Consider the following 23,476-nt stretch of genomic DNA (forward strand, 5'->3'; position numbering starts at 1 on the left):
GGGTCAGCGTGCTGAGTCCAAGGACCAACGTGCTGATATGTGTACTGATGGATAGCCACAGACGTCCTGTGTGTGTTGACGGACACACACGGACACACACGAAGAGCAGCCACGGACGGACGTCCTGTGTCATGTGAGTACTGAACAGACAGCACACGTGGGCCAAAATCACCCGAACAGTCCACGGGAAGGAGCAGTGTGCTGAGTCCAAAGACCAGCGTGCTGATGTGTACTGATGGACAGCCACAGACGTCATGTGTGTGCTGACGGACACACACGGACACACACGAACAGCCACGGACGTCCTGTGTGTGCTGACGGACAGACACGGACAGCCACAGACGTCATGTCTGTGCTGGCGGACACCCACAGACGTTCTGTGTGTACTGAACAGACAGCCCACATGGGCCAAAATCACCCGAACAGTCCACGTGAAGGGCCAGCATGCTGAGTCCAAAGACCAACGTGCTGATATGCGTACTGATGGATAGCCACAGATGTCCTGTGTGTGCTGACGGACACACACGGACACACACAGACAGCCACAGACGTCCTGTGTGTGCTGACGGACATACACAGACATCCTGTATGTGCTGACGGACACCCACGGACGTCCTGTATGTGCTGACGGACACCCACAGACGTCCTGTGTGTACTGAACAGACAGCCCACGTGGGCCAAAATCACCCGAACAGTCTGCAGGATGGGTCAGCGTGCTGAGTCCAAGGACCAACGTGCTGATATGTGTACTGATGGACAGCCACAGACGTTCTGTGTGTGCTGACGGACACACACGGACACACATTGACACACACGGACAGCCACGGACGTCCTGTGTGTGCTGACGGACACCCACAGACGTCCTGTGTGTGCTGACGGACACCCACAGATGTCCTGTGTCTACTGAACAGACAGCTCATGTGGGCAAAAATCACCCGAACAGTCCACGGGAAGGAGCAACGTGCTGAGTCCAAGAACCAGCGTGCTGGTATGTGTACTAATGGACAGCCACATACGTCCTGTGTTGTTACAGGCTGGAAATCAGGGTGGGCAAGATGGATGATGGAAGCTTGGATGGGTCGACCAAAGAGATGATCGGATGGGTGATATGATGGAATGCAAGTTATGAACTTGAAAACAAATGCAAAAACAAATGAGATATGATTTCTAATATGATAAAACAAGATAAATCAAGATAGATAGGATGGAATTAGGCTGCTGGTCTTGAGACACTCTCAGCCTAATCAGTTGATGATTGATGTGGATTGAGATGGTGCTTTGATTGCTGGACTGATGTCTCTCTCAAGCTTGGCAAACGACTTGGAATGGAAGGATGGGGGATTGAGGACGCCACAAGACTGTATGGAAAGGAGCCTTGATAAGTCAAGGTGCTTTGGAGTTGCTTCACACAAACTCAAGAGACTTAGAACAATAGTTTTAAGAAAACTAGAAAATTGAATATTTCATATAACTTTCAAAGTGGGGTGCTTTACAATGAAACAAAGACTAGAGCTTTATAGGCTCGACCAAGGACTCTCTAAAAGTCTGAAAATGAACTAAGGAAAGAAAATAAATCGAAATAAAATGCTTGGAGTCAATGGCTTTGATGGCTCCATGAGAACTAGCCATTAGCTTGATTTGTGCCTTCAAAAGGGAATCTTGGATGATCTTGTATCTGGACAGACGTCCTGTGTGTGCTGACGGACACCCACGGATGTCCTGTTTGTGCTGACGGACACACACGGACACACACGGACAGCAACGGACGTCCTGTTTGTGCTGACGGACACCCACGGATGTCCTGTGTGTGCTGACGGACACACACGGACACACACGGACAGCCATGGACGTCATGTGTGTGCTGACAGACAGCCACAGACAGCCACGGTGCCTGTGTGTGCTGGCGGACACCCACGGACGTCCTGTATGTACTGAACAGACAGCCCACGTGGGCCAAAATCACCCGAACAGTCCACGGGAAGGGTCAGCGTGCTGAGTCAAAGGACCAACGTGCTGATATGTGTACTGATGGACAGCCCTGGACGTCATGTGTGTCCTGACGGACACACACAGACACACACGTGTACTGATGGACAGCCATGGACGTCATGTGTGTCCTGACGGACACACACAGACACACACGGACACATACGGACATCCTGTGTGTGCTGACGGACAGCCACGGACATCATGTGTGTGCTGACGGACAGCCACAGACAGCCACAGACGTCTTGTGTGTGCTGGTGGACACCCACAGACGTCCTGTGTGTACTGAACAAACAGGCCACCTGATAGAACCAAAATAAAGATCACTCTTCGGTAAGGTTGATATGAACTCAGATCCGAGAGGATTGAGAACTGATGGATCGAGGGGTGACACTAAGGGTTGCGGAATAGCCCAAAGATACTACCAGACTTCGATCGTTGCCGGATGTGACGCACCGGTCCAACAAAAGAAGGATCGAAACTTGGAGATAACCTCACCAAGAAACTAAGAACAAGTTCTACAAAGAACAAAGAGTTTTAACTCAACAAAAGGGGAAAACAATCTGTCTTATTTCGTGGCTCTAAGGCCTTATTTATAGGATTACAAGTTGTAGAAATCCAAAGAAGAATGTGCTAAAAACAAGACATAGAAACTAGAAATGAAGACTTTGACTAAAGACCGAAATTAATGATTTTTGTTGAATTCTTTTTCGCATGCACGACCAAGACTTCCTTGCTGACTCCCTCTTGGTATTCTTGATGAGAATGTGCTTGAAATGGACTGAGGAAAGAGCTGGTCGAATTTGGAAAGAAACAATCCCATAATGAACTTTTTATGAACTTTTCTTTGGGCTGAAAAGGCCCATTTCGCCCAGCAGCTGAACCAGCTCCATCTTCAGTGTTACTTGGCTCATTCAGTTCCAAGCTAGTGTCATTTAGCTCACTCAGCTCATCCAGCTCCAAAGTAGTGTCACTTAGCTCACTCAGCTCATCTAGCTCGCCAAAGTAAGTGTCACCTCGTCCAGCTCGTCCAAAGTGGATTCTAGCTCGACCAGATGTCTTCAAATGTGAAGTTGGACGGGAAAGATAAGCCCCAGTATGGTCAGATCGGTCATCTGGCCATGGTTCCAGCCAAAGCTCATTTCCGGACGTATGCGGGACGGTCCAGTACACTGCACGGTCAGTCTGTCCGGTACGGTGAAAAACATGAACCTCGGTTGAAATGTTCAGAACGTTCTGATCTCCAGGCTGGTTCAGCTCCATGTACTGATCCGTGGACCGCGGTCTATCATTCCCTCCCTCTTCAAAAGGATTTGTCCTCAAATCCAAAGTACCTATATCAAAAAGAGATGAATCAGATACAAAGGAATTAAAATTCATGGAAAATTCAGGGAATGAAAAATATGGACAGAAACTTCCTTGGAGTTTTGAAGTCATTTTCATCAAGGAATTCCAAGTACTTTGGCGTCCATTGGTGCTTGCTCTGCTTATAAACTGATCATGCTTATCCTGTTTATTCAAAGCAACTAGAGAAACCACATCAAATCTGCCAAAGAAATAATCAAAGGGTTTCTCTATCCTTAAGACATCAAAATCAGGATCCAAGCCCTTAGGATAATCATCAAGGACGTGGGCAAGCATTAAGCAAGTAATCTGGTTGCCAAAAATCGATTTATCAATCTCAAAATCAGGCCAAAGTGAGAAACTGTTATGGAAAGAAAGAGACAATGCCAAATTTGAAAAATTATCATCATGAACGAAATCAAAAGAATTCTTTGGCCTAAGAAATTTTAGTTCATGCTCTTTCCTGCACCAAATCTCTTTCAAAGCACAGCTCAATGAAATCAATTCATGAAAAGGTTTGAGCAAAACGTTTTTCAACCAAGTAAGAATATGTTTTCTTTTTGAAATTCTCGGTTTCAAAACATTTTCATGAAGAGTAGAGGCAATCAACTCATGATCCTTACAGTGCTTTTGGTTTAGACAGGAGAATGACTGAGGAAACACCTTTGGTTCATGGAGGATCGGTTTTGGCTCAGGCCGATTCTTTCTGGGGCATGAATCTCCTTTAGAAATCTGGTACTCGCGGATAGATGGACTGAAGAACCTCCGGTTTGGAAAATTCATAACTTCTTCATCCGTGAAGCTTTGCATGCGATTCCAAGCCTCAGTGAATCCTTGATGAGTTGGCTTTCTTGTAAAATTGGATTCAAGACAAAAGGCCTTCGGACTGTTGAGATATCCTTCTTGGACTGAACCTCTGTCGCTGGCACCAAGGTAGCCGGTTTGAACAACAAAGCTTCTCCAAATGTGAGGTTGTTGGGCACGGACAATGCTTTCAATTCTTAGAAGCTGAACCTGTCTTTCCTGTATACTCAAAATAAACACTAAAAGACCAGGATCAAATGTGCAAGATAAATATTTGTTCAAATCACAAATCAAGATATCTTTTCCAAGAACAAATTGCACATTTTTCAGCCTGTCAAGGTGCTCATCAAAGTAGATATTACAGACAAGAATTTTATCAAGGTATGCAACAACAGTATTCATTTTCAAGATGGGCATATCCTTCCCAACATCTGAACACACAAGCTTAAGTTCAGTTTGAGAATCATTTATCAAAAGTTCAAGGCATTTTTCAAAGAATGTGTTGTAAACCAAAATATCATCAGAACTCAAGACAACACCATTATCACGAAATGATCTCAGAAAATACCAAGTCTTATCAGTTTCAAAACTTAAGAGATCAGGCTGCAAAACAGAACCACAAAATTCAAGATCACGAAAATCATTTTCAGTTTTAAGTGATTTCTGTTCCAGCAACTTCTGAATCAAAATTTCGTCCAAGGCATAAGAGGATGCAAACAATTCATCAGTGATCAGTACATGTCTAGAAGAACTCAGATCAAAGCCATTTCCTTTACAAACAAACAAATCAAGAGATTTTTCAGCACAAAAATCAGTTTGTTGCAAATCAAGATCAAATGGCCTTCCAAGAAGATGAAAACCTTTGTTATGTTCCAAGAACTGATCAAAGCTCAAAATAATTCCAGAAGTGATGCCATTGACATTTTGAAAACGTGATTGATCAAGACATTTATCAGGTTCAAAGATTTTTAAAGAATTAATCATGTTATCAAAAACATATTTTGAAACAAAAAAATCTTTCATCTTGTCAAGACCAAAACGAATTACATCATCAGTACTGACTTTCACAAACATGTCAGGCAGAGAATTAAGAGAAGAAGGTTCCTCACAGTGCTCTTGAAGATCCGGAGGTAAAGGGGCAGGAGTTGTGCCGGGATCAAAGCATAGATAATTCTCCATAGCAATGGATGTGATGCTTGTTGCTTCTTCATTAAAGACTGGACCTGGTTCGTCCTCCTCATCAAAGATAGGACCTAGATCATCATCCAAACATATCCTAGTGTCAAGACATGGGCACTGATGTGAAAAATCCAGTGGCTCTTCCTCAAAAACCTGTGGAGACAAAACAAGACTACTCGGAAGCTCCGGTTGCAAAACAGTTAGTTCTACAATAGCTTGTTCATTATCAAGATTAAACTCAGTTTCAAGAGAAGGAAGATCACAATCTTTTTCACAAAACATCAAGCTTTCAATTAGCTCTTCATCAGATTCATCAAAAATGGGTAGAGAATCTGAAAAATCTTTAAGTTCTTCAAAATGGTTTTCAGATTCACCTTGGGCTTTCTTACTGATGAACAAGGATGGCTCAGCTACTGGGGCACGTGTAGATGTGCTCTTCTTTTGGCTCTTGCTGAAGTCCTTAAGGGCTTTGTCCACTCCCTTCACAAGGTTATCACAAATTTGTTGGACATCAATTTGAAAGGGTTTCCTTTTTGGATCACCCACATCTCTGGTTGTTTTTCTCCTTACAGCTGGCTGTTCCTGCACACTAACAAACTCATCAAAATAATTCAAAGGATATTTAAAAGGAGTTTGAGAGTTAGAATTTCGTTGAGGCTTCTCCTTGTTACTTTTCCTTTGCAAACCAAACATCATAAACCTGGAAAATCTCAACACAAAAGTTAGTAGATAAAAACCTCACACTCTCAAGTGTTTGATCCTCACCCACACAAGTGTTTCTCTCAGATTTAGGTGATCACACACAAGTTTTTACTCAATGTTCTAAGAGAACAAATCAAAGAATCCCAATGGGCAAATCCAAGCAAACAAGGGAATTTTCTCAAGATAGAAAGATAAGAGATTTTTGATTTTTGAAATCCGTTTTAACCACCTCAAAGGCTGGATTTATCCTCAGCCAGCAGGCTTTCTCTTCCACCACCAATCCACAAAACAAACTTTGAACTTTTTTTTTTTTTTTTTTTTTGAATTAAATCGTAAATCTTTTTTTTTATATATATGGATGGTAATGAGGGGCCCAGATTTAAGAAAGGTAGAAGAAGAAGTGTTTGAAGAAGATGGAGAGATGAGAAGATGGAATGATAATAGAGTTACCGAGAGAGTGGCTCTGATACCACTTGATAGAACCAAAATAAGGATCACTCTTCGGTAAGGTTGATATGAACTCAGATCCGAGAGGATTGAGAACTGATGAATCAAGGGGTGACACTAAGGGTTGCGGAATAGCCCAAAGATACTACCAGACTTCGATCGTTGCCGGATGTGACGCACCGGTCCAACAAAAGAAGGATCGAAACTTGGAGATAACCTCACCAAGAAACTAAGAACAAGTTCTACAAAGAACAAAGAGTTTTAACTCAACAAAAGGGGAAAACAATCTGTCTTATTTCGTGGCTCTAAAGCCTTATTTATAGGATTACAAGTTGTAGAAATCCAAAGAAGAATGTGCTAAAAACAAGACATAGAAACTAGAAATGAAGACTTTGACTAAAGACCGAAATTAATGATTTTTGTTGAATTCTTTTTCCCATGCACGACCAAGACTTCCTTGCTGACTCCCTCTTGGTATTCTTGATGAGAATGTGCTTGAAATGGACTGAGGAAAGAGCTGGTCGAATTTGGAAAGAAACAATCCCATAATGAACTTTTTATGAACTTTTCTTTGGGCTGAAAAGGCCCATTTCGCCCAGCAGCTGAACCAGCTCCATCTTCAGTGTTACTTGGCTCATTCAGTTCCAAGCTAGTGTCATTTAGCTCACTCAGCTCATCCAGCTCCAAAGTAGTGTCACTTAGCTCACTCAGCTCATCTAGCTCGCCCAAGTTAGTGTCACCTCGTCCAGCTCGTCCAAAGTTGATTCTAGCTCGACCATATGTCTTCAAATGTGAAGTTGGACGGGAAAGACAAGCCCCAGTATGGTCAGATCGGTCATCTGTCCATGGTTCCAGCCAAAGCTCCTTTCCGGACGTATGCGGGACGGTCCAGTACACTGCACGGTCAGTCTGTCCAGTACGGTGAAAAACATGAACCTCGGTTGAAATGTTCAGAACGTTCTGATCTCCAGGCTGGTTCAGCTCCATGTACTGATCCGTGGACCGCGGTCTATCACCACGTGGGCCAAAATCACCCGAACAGTCCACGGGAAGGGCCAGCGTGCTGAGTCCAAGGACCAGCGTGCTGATATGTGTACTGATGGACAGCCACGGACGTCCTGTGTGTGCTGACGGATACACACGGACACACACGGACAGCCACGGACGTCCTGTGTGTGCTGACGAACGGCCACGAACGTCTTGTGCGTGCTGGCGGACACCCACGGACGTCTTGTGTGTACTGAACAGACAGCCCACGTGGACCAAAATCACCCAAACAGTCCACGGGAAGGGCCAGTGTGCTGAGTCCAAGGACCAACGTGATTATATGTGTACTGATGGACAGCCACGGACATCTTGTGTGTGCTGACGAACACAGACGGACACACACAGACAGCCACAGACGGCCTGTGTGTGCTGGCGGACACCCACGGACGTCCTGTGTATACTGAACAGACAGCCCACGTGGGCCAAAATCACCCGAACAGTCCACAGGAAGGGTCAGCGTGCTGAGTCCAAGGACCAACGTGCTGATATGTGTACTGATGGACAGCCACGGACGTTCTGTGTGTGCTGACGGACACACACGGACACACACGGAGAGCCACAGACGTCCTGTGTGTGCTGACGGACACCCACAGACGTCATGTGTGTGCTGACGGACACCCACAAACGTCGTGTGTGTACTGAACAGACAGCCCACTTGGGCCAAAATCACCCGAACAGTCCACGGGAAGGAGCATTGTGCTGAGTCCAGAGACCAGCGTGCTGATATGTGTTCTGATGGACAGCCACGGACGTCATGTGTGTGCTGACGGATACACACATACACACACGGACAGCCACGGACGTTGTAACACCCCGATCCGGCCGACACGGCCGTGGTCGAAGTCTTACGTCGCTCGGTCTACTTCCTAGCCGAACCTCTTAATTGTTGCCCTTTATTTATAATATCGCCTAAAGGCGAGGGCTAACTTAGATCTTAGCTAAAGACTTCCCTAGTCATTAGTAGCCTAGATTCTTTCAACAGTTATGCAGCGGATTATTCTCTAGTAAACCATTGGTCTAAAACCAATCTAACACTTGTCTGGTCGAATCACCTTAGCCTTGGTCAGTTTACTCAACTACCAATTAGCTTAAAGGTCAATCCTAAACCCAAACCAAGCCATACGATTCTGAGGTTCCATTCCCCTAAACCATTCTATCTAGATCTACATAAGTAAATGCTAGATCATACCTTTGCCACATCTATGGAGCTCATTAGCTCATTGGTCCTCCATTGACTCGAACTAATCATTCAACTCATTGAGTCTCTTATTGGTCTTTATCTTTGTCCCTGCATCAAACAGCTCCCTTTGGTACTTAGTCATTCAACCAACCATCCCCACAGACATGAGTAACCTTTGAGAAGTCTTCGAAAGGATAAGGGTATGCATCTGGCCTTTATCGGCTCATGCACACTCAAACATCCTCTTGCCTTATAGGCAATAGTACCCAATCCATATTCTGGACTGACAAATCTCATTAGATCCTAAGTCAATCAACCAACTATCCTCACATGACTTGGAACTGATGAGTCATCATCTGGCCTGACCGGCCTTGGGACTTAACCCAGACAACTGATATGATTTGTTTATATCAACCGATGTATTCCTTAATCAGATTAGTTCCGACACCTTGAACCATCATCCAGAGGTCAGGTCGTCCATACTCAACCATGATCATATCTTACACGGCTTTCCATTAAAAATCACACCTAGGCTTAGTACCTATGGTCAACGACACATAATACAAGCCATACACTTCGTCATGGCTCTTAGCCAATACCGAAGCTATCAACACCATGGTTGATATATAGAAGCATCACATCAATACTCTTACTCCAGAAACTTTACTATCCATACTAGTGCTCGGACATCGAACCATCGTCATGAAACATGATCCGACCACTAGACTTGATAAACCATAGTCTACTTAGCAGGTATTGATATAACCGGCCTTCCATTGCCATCATGTAGGTCTACTCCCTACATAAGGCATATGGCGCCTATCCTTCTCATCTGATCCAAACCAAAGCGTTGATCCTACCATAGAGTAAGGCCCAAGACCAAACCGGATTGCCTTGCAACCGATCAGACCTTGCTACACAACACTCTGGTTAAACGAACCGTCCGTCTGTTCGACTATGCAGCCGCGGACTGTCCACTTGGTTCGGCCTAAGCGTTAAACCAATGGCACCGTTTGGGAACTAGTACCCTTTGGACACTCGTGCCTCTTGGCAACTCATGACCCTTGCCATCTCGCACCCATTCAGATGCTCCAACCGTTCGACCTAACCGTCCGTATAGACTGTCTGGTCTGTGCGTGTGTCCGGCCTATGGCCAAAGGATCACGCCTTAACCTACCCAAGTCATGAACCATTGTGACTGCTCAGGGAAGGGTTGCAACCGTTCAGAACAGAACAGAACCGCCCCTATCCAATCGGATCACCTGAGGCCAGTCAGATCATGCGCGCGCCTAACTCATCGGTTATGGACCGCGACCGCATTACTCTACCAGAACCATGTGGGCTGGTAGAGTATGTGGGCTGTCTGTTCAGTACACACATGACATCCGTTGGTGTCCGTCAGCACACACAGGACGTCCGTGTGTGTCCGTCAGCAAACACATGACGTCTGTGGCTGTCCGTGTGTGCCAGTGTGTGTCCGTCAGCACACACAGGACGTCCGTGGCTGTCCATCAGTACACATATCAGCACGTTGGTCCTTGGACTCAGCACGCTGACCCTTCCCGTGGACTGTTCGGGTGATTTTGGCCCATGTGGGCTGTCTGTTCAGCACACACAGGACGTCCGTGGGTGTACGCCAGCAAGCACAGGACGTTTGTGGCTGTCTGTGGCTGTCGTTCAACACACACAGTACGTTTGTGGCTGTCTGGGTGTGTCCATCAGCACACACATGACGTCTGTGCCTGTCCATCAGTACACATATCAGCACGTTGGTCCTTTGACTCAGCACGCTGACCCTTCCCGTGGACTGTTCGGGTGATTTTGGCCGACGTGGTCTGTATGTTCAGTACAGACAGGACGTCCGTGGGTGGCCGCCAGCACAGAGAGGACGTCTGTGGCTGTCTGTGGCTGTCTGTCAGGACACACAGGATGTCCGTGGCTGTCCGTGTGTGTTTGTGTGTGTCCGTCAGCACACACATGACGTTTGTGGCTGTTCATTAGTACACATATCAGCACGTTGGTCCTTGGACTCGGCACGCTGACCCTTCCCGTGGACTGTTCGGGTGATTTTGGCCCACGTGGGCTGTCTGTTCAGTATACACAGGACGTCCGTGGTGTCCGCCAGCACATAGAGGACGTCCGTGGCTGTTTGTGGCTGTCCGTCAGCACACACAAGACGTCCATGGCTGTCCGTGTGTGTCTGTGTGTGTCCGTCAGCACACACATGACGTCTGTGGCTGTCCATCAGTACACATATCAGCACGCTGGTCTTTGGACTCAGCACGCTGCTCCTTCCCGTGGACTGTTTGGGTGATTTTGGCCCACGTGGGCTGTCTGTTCAATAGACACATGACGTCTGTGGGTGTCCGTCAGCACACACAAGACGTCTGTGGGGTGTCCGTCAGCACACACAAGACGCCTGTGGGTGTCCGTCAGCACACACAGGACGTCCGTGGCTGTCCATGTGTGTCCGTGTGTGTCCGTCAGCACACACAGAACGTCTATGGCTGTCCATCAGTACACATATCATCACGTTGGTCCTTGGACTCAGCACGCTGACCCTTCCTGTGGACTGTTCGGGTGATTTTGGCCCACGTGGGCTGTCTGTTCAGTACACACAGGACGTTCGTGGGTGTCCGTCAGCACACACACAGGACGTCTGTGGGTGTCCGTCAGCACAAACAGGACGTCCGTGTGTGTCCGTCACCACACACAGGATGTTTGTGGCTGTCTGTGTGTGTCTGTGTGTGTCCGTCAGCACACACAGGACGTCTGTGGCTGTCCATCAGTACACATATCAGCACATTGGTCCTTGGACTCAGCACGCTGGCCCTTCCCGTGGATTGTTCGGGTGATTTTGGCCCATGTGGGCCGTCTGTTCAGTACACATAGAACGTCTGTGGGTGTCCGCCAGCACAAACAGGACGTCTGTGGCTCTCTGTGGCTGTCTGTCAGCACACACATGACGTCCGTGGCTGTCCATGTGTGTTTGTGGGTGTCCGTCAGCACACACATGACGTCTGTGGCCGTCCATCAGTACACATATCAGCACGCTGGTCTTTGGACTCAGCACACTGCTACTTTCCGTGGACTGTTCGGGTGATTTTGGCCCACGTGGGCTGTCTGTTCAGTACCCACAGGACGTCCATGGGTGTCCGTCAGCACACAAAATCACCCGAACAGTCCACGGGAAGAACCAGCGTGCTGAGTCCAAGGAACAACGTGCTGATATGTGTACTGACGGACAGCAATGAACGTCCTGTGTGTGCTGGCGGACACCCACGGACGTCCTGTCTGTACTGAACAGACAGCCGACGTGGGCCAAAATCACCCAAACAGTCAACGGGAAGGGCCAGCGTGCTGAGTCAAAGGACCAACGTGGGACAGCCACGGACGTCCTGTGTGTGCTGACGGACACAAACGGACACACACGAACGTCCTGTGTGTGATGACGGACACACACGGATGTCCTCTGTGTGCTGACAAACACACACAGACGTCATGTGTGTACTGAACACACAGCCCACGTGGGCCAAAATCACCCGAACAGTCCACAGGAAGGGTCAGCTTGCTGAGTCCAAGGACCAGCGTGGTGAGTCCAAGGACCAGCGTGCTGATATGTGTTCTGATGGAAAGCCACGGATGTCCTGTGTGTGCTGACGGACACACACAGACACACACGGACAGCCACAGACGTCCTGTGTGCTGACGGACACACACAGACACACACGGACAGCCACGGACGTCCTGTGTGTGCTGACAGACAGCCACGGACAGCCACAGACGTCCTGTGTGTGCTGACGGACACCCACAAACGTCCTGTGTATACTGAACAGACAGCCCACGTGGGCCAAAATCACCCGAACTGTCCACAGGAAGGGTTAGCGTGCTGAGTCCATGGACCAACGTGATGATATGTGTACTGATGGACAGCTACGGACGTTCTGTGTGTGCTGACGAACACACACGGACACACATGGACAGCCACAGACATCCTGTGTGTGCTGACGGACACCCACGGACGTCCGGTGTGTGCTGACGGACACCCATGGACGTCCTGTGTGTACTGAAAAGACAGCCCACGTGGGCCAAAATCACCCGAACAGTCCACGGGAAGGAGCAGCGTACTGAGCCCAAGGACAAAGGTGCTGATATGTGTACTGATGGACAGCCACAGACGTCCTGTGTGTGCTTTTGGACACACACGGACGTCATGTGTGTGCTGACGGACACCCATGCACGTCCTATGTGTACTGAACCGACAGCCCATGTGGGCTAAAATCACCCGAACAGTCCACGGGAAGGGCCAGCGTGCTGATATGTGTACTAATGGACAGCCACAGACGTCTTGTGTGTGCTGACAGACACACACGGACAGCCACAGATGTCCTGTGTGTGCTTACGGACAGCCACGAACAGCCACGGACGTCCTGTGTGTGCTGGCGGACACCCACAGACATCCTGTGTGTACTGAACAGACAGCCCACGTGGGCCAAAATCACCCAAACAGTCCACGGGAAGGGCCAGCATGCTGAGTCCAAGGACCAATGTGCTGATTTGTGTACTGATGGACAGCCAAGGACCTTCTGTGTGTGCTGACGGGGACACACGGACACACATGGACTGCCACGGAAGTCCTGTGTGTGCTGACAGACAACAATGAACGTCCTGTCTGTGCAGGCGGACACCCACAGACATCCTGTGTGTACTGAACAGACAGCCCACGTGGGCCAAAATCACCCGAACAGTCCACGGGAAGGAGCAGCGTGCTGACTCCAAAGACGAGCGTGCTGATATATGTACTGATGGACAGCCACGGACACACACGGAGACACACGGACTGTCATATCCCCGATCCTAGATAGGATCGCCCGGACGGGCCATGGTGCGGGTAGACGCACCAGTCAGGTCATTGGACCTTGAGACAAGCGTATCATGGCCGTAAATGAAGGTTAAGGGCATCAGTCAGCTGAGACTTAACCAGGATACGATGGAAACAAGGGTAAAGGAGTTGAGTGAGTGTTTAGGCAGCTGGACGAGTGTTGGTTTGAGTTCAATCAGCTCGGTTCAGCTGGTATTCAGTTCACCATGATCTGTTCAGCTCACAGGAGCTGGTGAACTAGCTCACTCAGCTGGGAACAGCTGGAGGTCAGCTCAATCCAGTGGGACTGTGCGTTCTGGTTCGGAGCATCTGGACGAGTCCGGAACGGTTACTGGGTGAGCCGATAGTCCGGGTTCAGGACGGTTTGACCAAAATTGTCTTAAGCTCGGGACAGGGAGTGGGCAGGCTTCCAGAGTGTGAGCTGAGGCTCAGTGATCGATTTGTCAAAGGAAGAAAAGGGGAGAAACCGCCAATGGGCGGTTATGGGACGGTTTTGGGAAGAAGGGATGTGATTTTTGGTAACTGTTCGCCCAGGCGGTTGGGGACAGTTTAAGTCGTCCTCTCTCTCTCATTTCTGCCATTCTTGTCGATTTTTACTCACTTTCACACAGAGAGAAACCCAGAGAAAATTCAAGAGAGAAAGAGAGACACAAACCTTGGATTGGCCGTTTTGATCCAAGAGATTGTTCTTGAGTGTTCCTGGTGTGTTTGGGCGTGTGATCAAGAGGATGGATTTGAGGCAGAAAGACAAGGAGAAGGCAAAGGAGAAAGAGAAGGAAGTCGCCCCTGGAGACCGAACTCCTAAGGTGAGAGGTGTGGCCAAGAGTAACCGGACAAGGCCGCGGATGATGGCCGTGTGAGTCTGGCCGGTTTGGATCGATTGGCCACTCCTTACTCTGACTTCTTCTACTCTGTTTTCTTCATATATGTTGTGCTATGGATTGTTTTATGATATTACAGGGAAGGATCCATCGATCTTAAGGCCTTGGCCTGATCCAATCCCCATGAAAGTCCCTTGTTCTTGTGTGGGCTGTTCATGGCCGAGATCACTATGATCTGAGCCGGTTCTTTTGAATCTGATTATGGGAATATTTTTTTTCTGAATTGTCATGAGTTTTCATGAATTTTATTTGGTATTTGGATCTCTTTTTAAAGGGTCAGACTTGACATTTTTGATGATGGTTCTTGACTAGGTTGGATCCGACAATGCAATGTGAATTGATTCTTGTTTTGTAATCTAACCTTGTGATTGTGTGTTTGTTTGTGTTGGATCCAGGACCAGAAATGGACCGTGGTAAGGGAAAAGCACCATGAGGACCGCGGCCATGGGAAGATGTGTGGTGATTGGGTTGATTCTGAAAATTGTGTAATTATTGTAGCCTATTGTGCAACTTGTGAACTTATGCGATTCTAGTGTGTGATCTATCTATTAGGATGATGAATGATGTATGAAGCTTGGTTATTATCTATGAAATATCTATTTGCCCTAGTTGATGCAGGATTGTTAAGTGTGAATGTTGAAACCTCAAAACTCTGAAAAAGACTTAGAATTATTTAACACTTGAACTTGAATATGAAATATGGAACTGGTTGCATTGTTTGGTGAGGCCGCGGTCTGGTTGGATTGGGGAATCCAGGATCGGGTCTTACAAGTTTGTATCAGAGCATTCTTTATTCTAGGATTTGTTGGGTTATTGGTTCACCACACACTTGGCCGTTTGGACTCATGGTGAGATAGTTGGGTTCTAAGTAATCTTTTGTACTGATTAACTTAGGAGTGATTGAGGTTTGTGTGTTCAGTTGTGGACTAACCTTTTGTTTGTGTTTGTAACTCCTAAGGGTACAAGAAGGTATAAATCTCGGAAAGGAAAGGAGGCAACTGGAGTGTCTGGAGCAGTGGGGCAGGATGGTGCTGAACAGACCGGAGTGTTACCAGCTGGAACCATTCCAACCACAATACTACCGGCTCAGGTGGAGCAGGTGGACAATGCAACCGGACTTCCAGTGGGTGCAACTCTTCCTACTGAGGTTAATGAAACTAATGTGGATGAGCAGCAAGAGCAAGTCCATGGAGACGATACTGGGTCGTCCAACGTTGGTGCTGGAAGTGGCCAGAATGTTGATGCTAACAATGTTTGGGTCACTGGTGCAGAGGAGGTCATTGAGCCGACCATAAGGGGCTTGGTGGAGGCTATGCAGATCATGGGAGCTCCGATAGCCTCCTTGACACAGGCGTTCACACCATTGGTGAACTCGTCCGTGGGACAGGCTAATCCTCCGGTTCGGGTTGCTGCTGGAGTGGCTGATGTTGGTGCTGGCCGTGTGGCTGAGGTGATTGAGATTGACCCACCTGTCAGGCCAGTGCATGGTATGGACTACCTGAAGGTACTGGAGCATATCTCCAAGTTGGGAACCAAACACTTTGCTGGAAGTGTTGATCCTATGGAGGCGGACGAGTGGAGAACCAGGTTGGTTCGAAACTTCAAGTCCACACGATGTCCCGAGGATTACCAGAAGGACATAGCAGTACACTTCCTGGAGGGAGATGCACATAATTGGTGGTTAGCTTTGGACAAGCGTACCAATTGTACCATTGAGCACTTTGCTGACTTTGAGGTTGAGTTCAACCATAAGTACTTTCCTGCTGAGGCGTGGGATCGTTTGGAGTCCAAGTTCCTGGACTTGACTCAGGGACGGAGGACTGTTCGTGAGTATGAAGAAGAGTTCAACCGCCTCAGGCGGTATGTGGGAAGAGAACTGGAGGATGAGAAGGTTCAGGTCCGAAGGTTCATCCGAGGCCTAGGGGTGGAGCTTCGAACCTACTGTTCTGTTTGTAAGTTCCACATGGTTTTTGAGTTGGTTGAGAGGATGGTCTTGCTGGAGACCAACCTCACAGAGGAGGAAAAGCAGAAGCTTAAGAGTGTGGTGGTATCCTCGGGTCAGAGTGGTGACAAGAAGAGGAAGAGGGACTCGACCGAGGAGGGTAAAACCTCAAGTGGTAGGTCAGAGTGCCCTAAGTGTAGTCGATACCACGGTGGAGAGTGCTGGAAGGCCATGGATGGATCACTCAGCCAAGGATTGTCCAAGCCCGTTGGGTGAGTCCAGGACCTGTCACCACTGCGGCCAGAAGGGCCACTACCACAGGGATTGCCCTAAGTTGCAAGGCAACCAGAGTAAGGGACGTGGAGAGGCTAGCAAGCCAGTCCAGGGACGAGGCCAGACCTCGACACCTCGTGTGTATGAACTATCCAAGGATGTGGATGGGACTCAGCCTTTCCCAGCGATCACTGGTAACATTCTAGACTACTACTTTTACAATTCCAGTAGAATTGCATGGTATGGAACCTAGGATGGATAGATATACTTTGTTGGGTCTTGTGTAGGGACCTTAAGTATTGGTGGTGTGGAAACACACACATTATTTGATACTGGAGCTACACATAGTTTTGTGAGTCCAAGTATAATAGGAAAAGGTTTGTTCCAGTATGGAACATGGGATGGTCCTAAACGAGTGAGTGCGGCCGGAGGGCAAGTTATGAAATCACTCGGTCTGGTTAAGGACATCCCTGTGGTGATCTTGGATAGGCCGATGCCTATAGATCTGATTGTTGTCCCCCTCAAGCATCATGAAGTGATCCTGGGTATGGACTGGTTGGGAAAGTATCGGGCAACTCTAGATTGTCACCGGGGAAGGGTGCAACTTGAGAACGAGTTTGGACCCCCGATTAAGTACCAAGGAATCAAGCCAACCTCTTGTAGTTTGGTGGTTTCAGCAGTCCAAGTAGAACGGATGCTTGGAAATGGTTGTGAGGCCTTTTTGGCTACCATTTACACTGATGAGGTTGTAGGGGCCTGTGACCCAGAGGGTATACCGTTGGTTCGGGAATTTAAGGATGTGTTTGGGGCACCACAGGGCATTCCCCCTGATAGGGCTGACCCATTCATCATTGAATTGGAACCTGGAACGGCCCCATTATCAAAAAGTCCATATAGAATGGCACCAGCTGAGATGGCAGAGCTGAAGAAGCAACTTGAGGAGTTGCTTGAGAAGGGGTTCATACGCCCTAGTGTATCACCTTGGGGAGCACCAGTCCTATCTGTTAAGAAAAAGGATGGTAGCTTTAGGTTGTGCATTGATTATAGGGTTTTGAACAGGGTGACTGTGAAGAACAAGTACCCTTTACCCAGGATTGATGAGTTGTTGGATCAACTCCGTGGAGCCAAGTGGTTCTTCAAGATTGACCTGGCCTCTGGGTATCATCAGATCCCTATTGCACCAGATGATGTGAGGAAGACAGCGTTCCGAACCAGGTATGGCCACTATGAGTTTGTGGTTATATTGTTCGGACTGACCAATGCACCTGCTGCATTCATGAAGATGATGAACAGCATCTTCAGGGAATACTTGGACGAGTTTGTGATCATCTTCATTGATGATATACTCGTGTATTCCAAGATAAAGGAGGACCATGAAAGACACCTTAGGGCGGTGTTGGGCCGTCTGAGGGAACATAAGCTTATTGCTAAGCTAAGCAACTGTAGTTTTTGGCAAAAGAGCATTGGGTTCCTTGGACATGTGGTGTCTGATAAAGGAGTCTCAGTGGATCAAGATAAGATCAAATGTATCCAGGAATGGCCACAGCCAAAGAATGCTACGGAAGTTAGAAGCCTCTTAGGGTTGCCGGTTATTACAGGAAATATGTCAAGGGGTTCTCGAGCATAGCTCAACCTATGACTAAGCTGACAGGCAAGGACGTGAGGTTCACATTGTCTGAGGGGTGTGAGAAATGTTTTGCAGCACTTAAGAACATGTTGACTAATGCACCCGTTCTGGTGTTGCCTGAGGCTGATCAGCCTTATGTGGTGTATATGGATGCATCCATAACTGGTCTTGGTTGTGTTTTGACACAACATGGGAAGGTGATAGCCTATGCTTCCAGACAGCTAAGGAAGCATGAGGGTAACTATCCGACCCATGATTTGGAGATGGCTGTAGTAGTATTTGCATTAAAGATATGGAGATCATATCTTTATGGTGCCAAGGTGCAAATACTCACAGACCATAAGAGCTTGAAGTACATATTCACTCAGCCTGAGTTAAACTTAAGGCAGAGGAGATGGATGGAGTTTGTTGCAGATTATGATCTGGACATAGCTTATCATCCTGGGAAAGCTAACCTAGTGGCTGATGCTTTGAGCCGCAGAAGGGCTGAAGTGTCATCTGAGAGGGAGGCAGATGAACTGGAAGGGATGATCAGGTCCTTGAACCTCAGCACCTTGGTTGGTTCAGATGAGCCATTGGGGTTGGAGGCAGTGAACCAGGCCGATCTCCTGACCAGGATCAGGCAAGCACAGAGCCTGGATGAAAATCTAAAGAAGGTAGCCGCCAATGACAAGACAGAGTACCAGACGACTGACAATGGTACCATCTTGGTCAATGGGAGGGTCAGTGTTCCTAATGATAAGGAACTCAAAGAATAGATTATGAGACATGCTCATAAGTCTAAGGTTTCAGTTCATCCTGGACTGAACAAGATGTATAGGGATCTGAAAAGGTACTACCATTGGGTGAGGATGAAATCTGATGTTGCAGAGTGGGTGGCTAAGTGTCCCACTTGTCAACTGGTGAAGGCAGAACATCAGGTTCCCAGTGGTCTACTTCAGAACCTACCCATACCAGAATGGAAAAAGGATCACATCACAATGGATTTTGTGACTAGGTTTCCCACGACCAGGAATAAGAAAGATGCAGTATGGGTTGTGGTCGATTGGCTGACCAAGTCGGCTCATTTCCTGCCTATCAAGAAAGGGGATGGGGTCGACAGGATTGTGCAAGTGTACCTGGACGAGATAGTGAGGTTGCATGGTGTTTCAGCAAGCATTGTCTCGGACAGGGATCCAAGATTTACATCTTATTTCTGAAAGGCTTTCCAAAAGGCCTTGGGAACCAGAGTGAATATTAGCACATCTTATCATCCTCAAAAGGATGGGCAGTCTGAAAGGACAATCCAAACCTTGGAGGATATGCTAAGGGCGTGTGTGTTAGACTGGGGAGAGTCTTGGGAAAGACACTTACCCTTAGTGGAGTTTGCTTACAACAACAGCTTCCATACAAGCATTGGTATGTCGCCATATGAAGCTTTGTATGGTAGGCCGTGCAGGACACCCCTATGCTGGACCCAAGTGGGGGAGCGTAGCATGTTGGGTCCAGAGATTGTAGAACAGAGCACTGAGAAGATCAGGATGGTCAAAGAGAAGATGAAAGAGGCGCAGGACCGCCAAAAGAGCTATGCAGACAAGCGTAGGAAACATCTTGAGTTTAAGGTCAATGACCTGGTGTATCTCAAGATGATTACCTTTAAGGGTAGGACCAGGGTTTCTGGACGAAAGAAACTGGATCCTAGGTACTTGGGTCCATTCAGGATCATAGAGAGAGTGGGTGCAGTGGCATACAAGTTGGACTTGCCATCAGCAATGGATGCATACCACAATGTGTTCCATGTATCCCAACTCCGGAAATGCTTGTCTGAACAAGACGTTGTCTTGCCCGAGATTCCTGCTGACCTTGGTAAGGACCTGGCTTTGGAAACCTTGCCGGTTCGGATTGTGGATCGGTCAGAGAAAACTATGAGAAAGAAGACAGTTCCCATGATCAAAGTGGTGTGGGATTACAATGGTAAAGACCTCATCACTTGGGAAACAGAAGCAAAGATTAAAGCTATGTATCCGGATTGGTACAACCAATTTCTTCCTGATGAAACACTTAACATGGATTCAAGGACAAATCACAAGTTAGTGGGGGAGACTTATCATATCCCCGATCCTAGATAGGATCGCCTGGACGGGCCATGGTGCGGGGAGACGCACCAGTCAGGTCATTGGACCTTGTGTTGTAGGCACGGGTCGGATGGTCGAACGGACGGATGAACGGACGGACGGATGGTCGAACGGACGGACAGACAGACAGACAGATGGCCGTTCTGCGGTTCAGCCTTGCCTCAGATGGATGGTACCGGCCGGGTCGTCTCTTGCTTGCGATTGTACCTGAAACAAATAAGTGATCTTTAATGAGTTTTTCAATAGAAACAAGAACAGAAACCGAGAGGCTAATGGATGAATGGTAAATAAGCAAGATATGATTCTTTTTGGGTTTTATAGATTGGATGAATGAAATCTAAAACAAAAGATAGAGAAAAGAGTAGATTGGCGGATGGGATCTGATGCTGGACGTATGTCTCTCTCAACAAGATGCCAAGGACGGATAGGAAGATAGATATGGATCTGGCTCTTGCTGGACGTATGTCTCTCTCAAGATTCGGACAAGAAATGGAATGGATCGATGGACTCCACAAAGAAAAATGGATCGGCTCTTTGATATGTCACACGGCTGCTCTCAATGGTTTTGCCAACTGAAAGACTTAGGGTTTCTTTGCTAAAGCAAAAACGATTTCATAAAAGACTTAGCCGAAAAGTTGGCAACTACAAGGGTTTAAATAGGTGTTCCTTACTGGACCTTATAAGATAAAAAGGCCTAGACAAATGGCCAAAGTCTTAACCGAAATAAAATAAAGAAAACAATAGACCGGTCACGGTTTGAGATGTCCGGATCAGAACTCATAGTATGCTTGCATGTTGCCTCATTAAAACCTTTCGGGAAAACCCAGTGGGACAAAACCCGATAAGAAAAATGAGTACAACACATACTACTCCTTCTGATGGTCGGCTATATCTCTGAACCAGAAGCAAGTTGGTTGGATGGATTGAGCATGAATGTGGAAATGGTCAGGCCGGCTTCATTTTGGCTGATGGAGGAGAACTGGCTCGAATGGAAAGGGTCTGGAACCTCTACTGGTTCGCCGGTGTCTTCCAGCTTTAAGTCAGACAACTCCTGGATCAATAGTTGCTTGAACCCGGTTTGTTCCTGTGCAAGCAACTCCTGGACAGCTTTGGCAAATCCAGCTCTTATAACTCTTGAACCGGACCTTGTGGTAGGACCTTTGCGGATAATGGGAACCTCAGTCGTGGGTACTACAACATCCCCTCCCTCTTGAACAGGTTCTGTCCTCAGAACATCTCCGTCATCTGCAATATAAGGAGACAAGTTAGACACATTGAACGTTCGGGAAACTTGGAACTCACCTGGCAGCTCTAGCCGGTAGGCATTGTCATTGATCCGGTCGAGCACTCGGAATGGTCCGTCCCCTCGTGGGGATAATTTGCTCTTCCTCTCTTCCAGAAACCGTTCTGGCCTCATGTGGAGCCACACCCAGTCGCCTGGTTGGAAGATAACTTATGTGCACCCCTTGTTGAGCTTAATCTGGTTCCTTTCAGCCTTCTTCTCCAAAGTCTCCTTGACTTGCCGGTGCATGTTCTTCACAAACTCAGCCTTTTTGTCACCACTCTGGCTGACTTGCATGGCTGGTGGCAATGCGGCTAGGTCCATGGGTGTCTCTGGTCTAAAGCCATACACGATCTCAAAAGGGGAGAGGTTAGTAATAGAGTGCCTTGCATGGTTATAAGCAAACTCAATGAAAGGCAAGCAACTCAACCAGATTTTAAGATTCTTACCCACCGTAGCCCTCAATAACTGAGAGAGTGTACTGTTTACTACCTCGGTTTGTCCATCAGTCTGTGGATGGCAAGTGGTTGAGAAGAGGAGCTTGGTTCCAAGCTTTTTCCATAATATCCTCCAGAAGTGGCTGAGAAATTTTGTGTCTCGGTCTGACACAATGGTACGAGGCACTCCATGTAAGCGCACCACTTCCTTGAAGAAGAGATCAGCGGTTTGGCTTGCATCATTGGTCTTGGAACACGGAATGAAGTGTGCCATCTTGGAGAACCTGTCCACTACAACAAAAATAGAATCCTTGTGTTCTATCTTGGGCAAGCCCAGCACAAAGTCCATAGACAGGTCGACCCACGGTGCAATAGGAATAGGTAAAGGCATGTGTAAACCATAAGGATGCGACCTGGATTTGGTTTTGAGACAGACAGTGCACTTAGCGCAAAGGCTCTCGATGTAGCGCCTCATCCGGGGCCAATAGAAGTCGTCGGACAGGACGCTCAGAGTTTTGTCCCGACCGAAATGCCCCATCAACCCGCCCCCATGAGCTTCTCTGGTCAGTAAGTCTCGCATGGAACCATGAGGAATACACAGGCATTTCTCCTTGAAGAGGAACCCGTCCTGCTGATAGAATGGACCCATGGCTCCCTTAGCCGTGTTACTGTAAATCTCCGAAAAATCAGGGTCAGTTTCATAAGACATTTTGAGTTGCTCAAAACCCATGATCTTAGCCTCCATGGTGGTAATGAGTGTGTGGCGCCGGGATAGGGCGTCGGCCACTACGTTGTCCTTCCCCTTCTTGTACTTGATCACATAAGGAAAAGTTTCCACGAACTCCAGCCACCTAGCATGCCTCTTCTTGAGTGTGGTCTGGCCACTCCAATGCTTAAGAGTCTCATGATCTGTATGAATAATAAACTCTTTAGACAAAAGATAGTGTTGCCAAGTTTCAAGCGACCTTACTAGAGGATATAGCTCTTTATCATAGGTGGGGTAATTGAGGGCGGCTCCACTCAATTTCTCACTAAAGAAAGCCACTGGCCGGCCTCCTTGCGTCAGTACGGCTCCTATCCCTGTCCATGAAGCATCACACTCAATCTCAAAAGGTTTATCAAAATTAGGAAGAGTTAGGACCGGTGCATGTGTCAAACTATATTTAAGCCTGTTGAAAGACTCCTCTTGGACAGGACCCCAAGCAAAGGTTACATTCTTCTTGATCACGGAGGTCATTGGGGCGGCAATGGTACTGAAGTCCTTCACAAATCATCGATAGAAACTGGCCAGTCCATGGAAGCTGCGGATATGTCCGATCGTGGTTGGGGTCGGCCAGTCTTGTATTGCC

General features: G+C 47.6%; 1 protein-coding gene across 1 annotated transcript; it reads right to left on the reverse strand.

Moving 5' to 3' along the window:
• Window positions 1-21,635: 21,635 nt before the first annotated feature.
• On the reverse strand, window positions 21,636-22,872 carry LOC125596511. The gene is made up of 3 exons (XM_048771596.1): window positions 22,493-22,872; window positions 21,982-22,075; window positions 21,636-21,653 (listed from the first exon to the last, which is right to left on the reverse strand). The coding sequence occupies exons 1-3, from the start codon at window positions 22,870-22,872 to the stop codon at window positions 21,636-21,638; spliced, it is 492 nt and encodes a 163-aa protein (XP_048627553.1).
• Window positions 22,873-23,476: the final 604 nt, after the last annotated feature.

The sequence above is a fragment of the Brassica napus genome, unplaced genomic scaffold (genome assembly GCF_020379485.1).
Source record: "Brassica napus cultivar Da-Ae unplaced genomic scaffold, Da-Ae ScsIHWf_1220;HRSCAF=1744, whole genome shotgun sequence".
Classification (NCBI taxonomy): domain Eukaryota; kingdom Viridiplantae; phylum Streptophyta; class Magnoliopsida; order Brassicales; family Brassicaceae; genus Brassica; species Brassica napus.

Excerpts from the sequence above, each read along its gene's own strand:
- LOC125596511 (XM_048771596.1), bottom strand. The coding sequence starts at position 22,872 with ATGGAGGCTAAGATCATGGGTTTTGAGCAACTCAAAATGTCTTATGAA. Across the intron at positions 22,076-22,492 it reads TTACCTATTCCTATTGCACC|GCACTCTATTACTAACCTCT; the intron begins GTGGGTCGACCT and ends TAACCATGCAAG.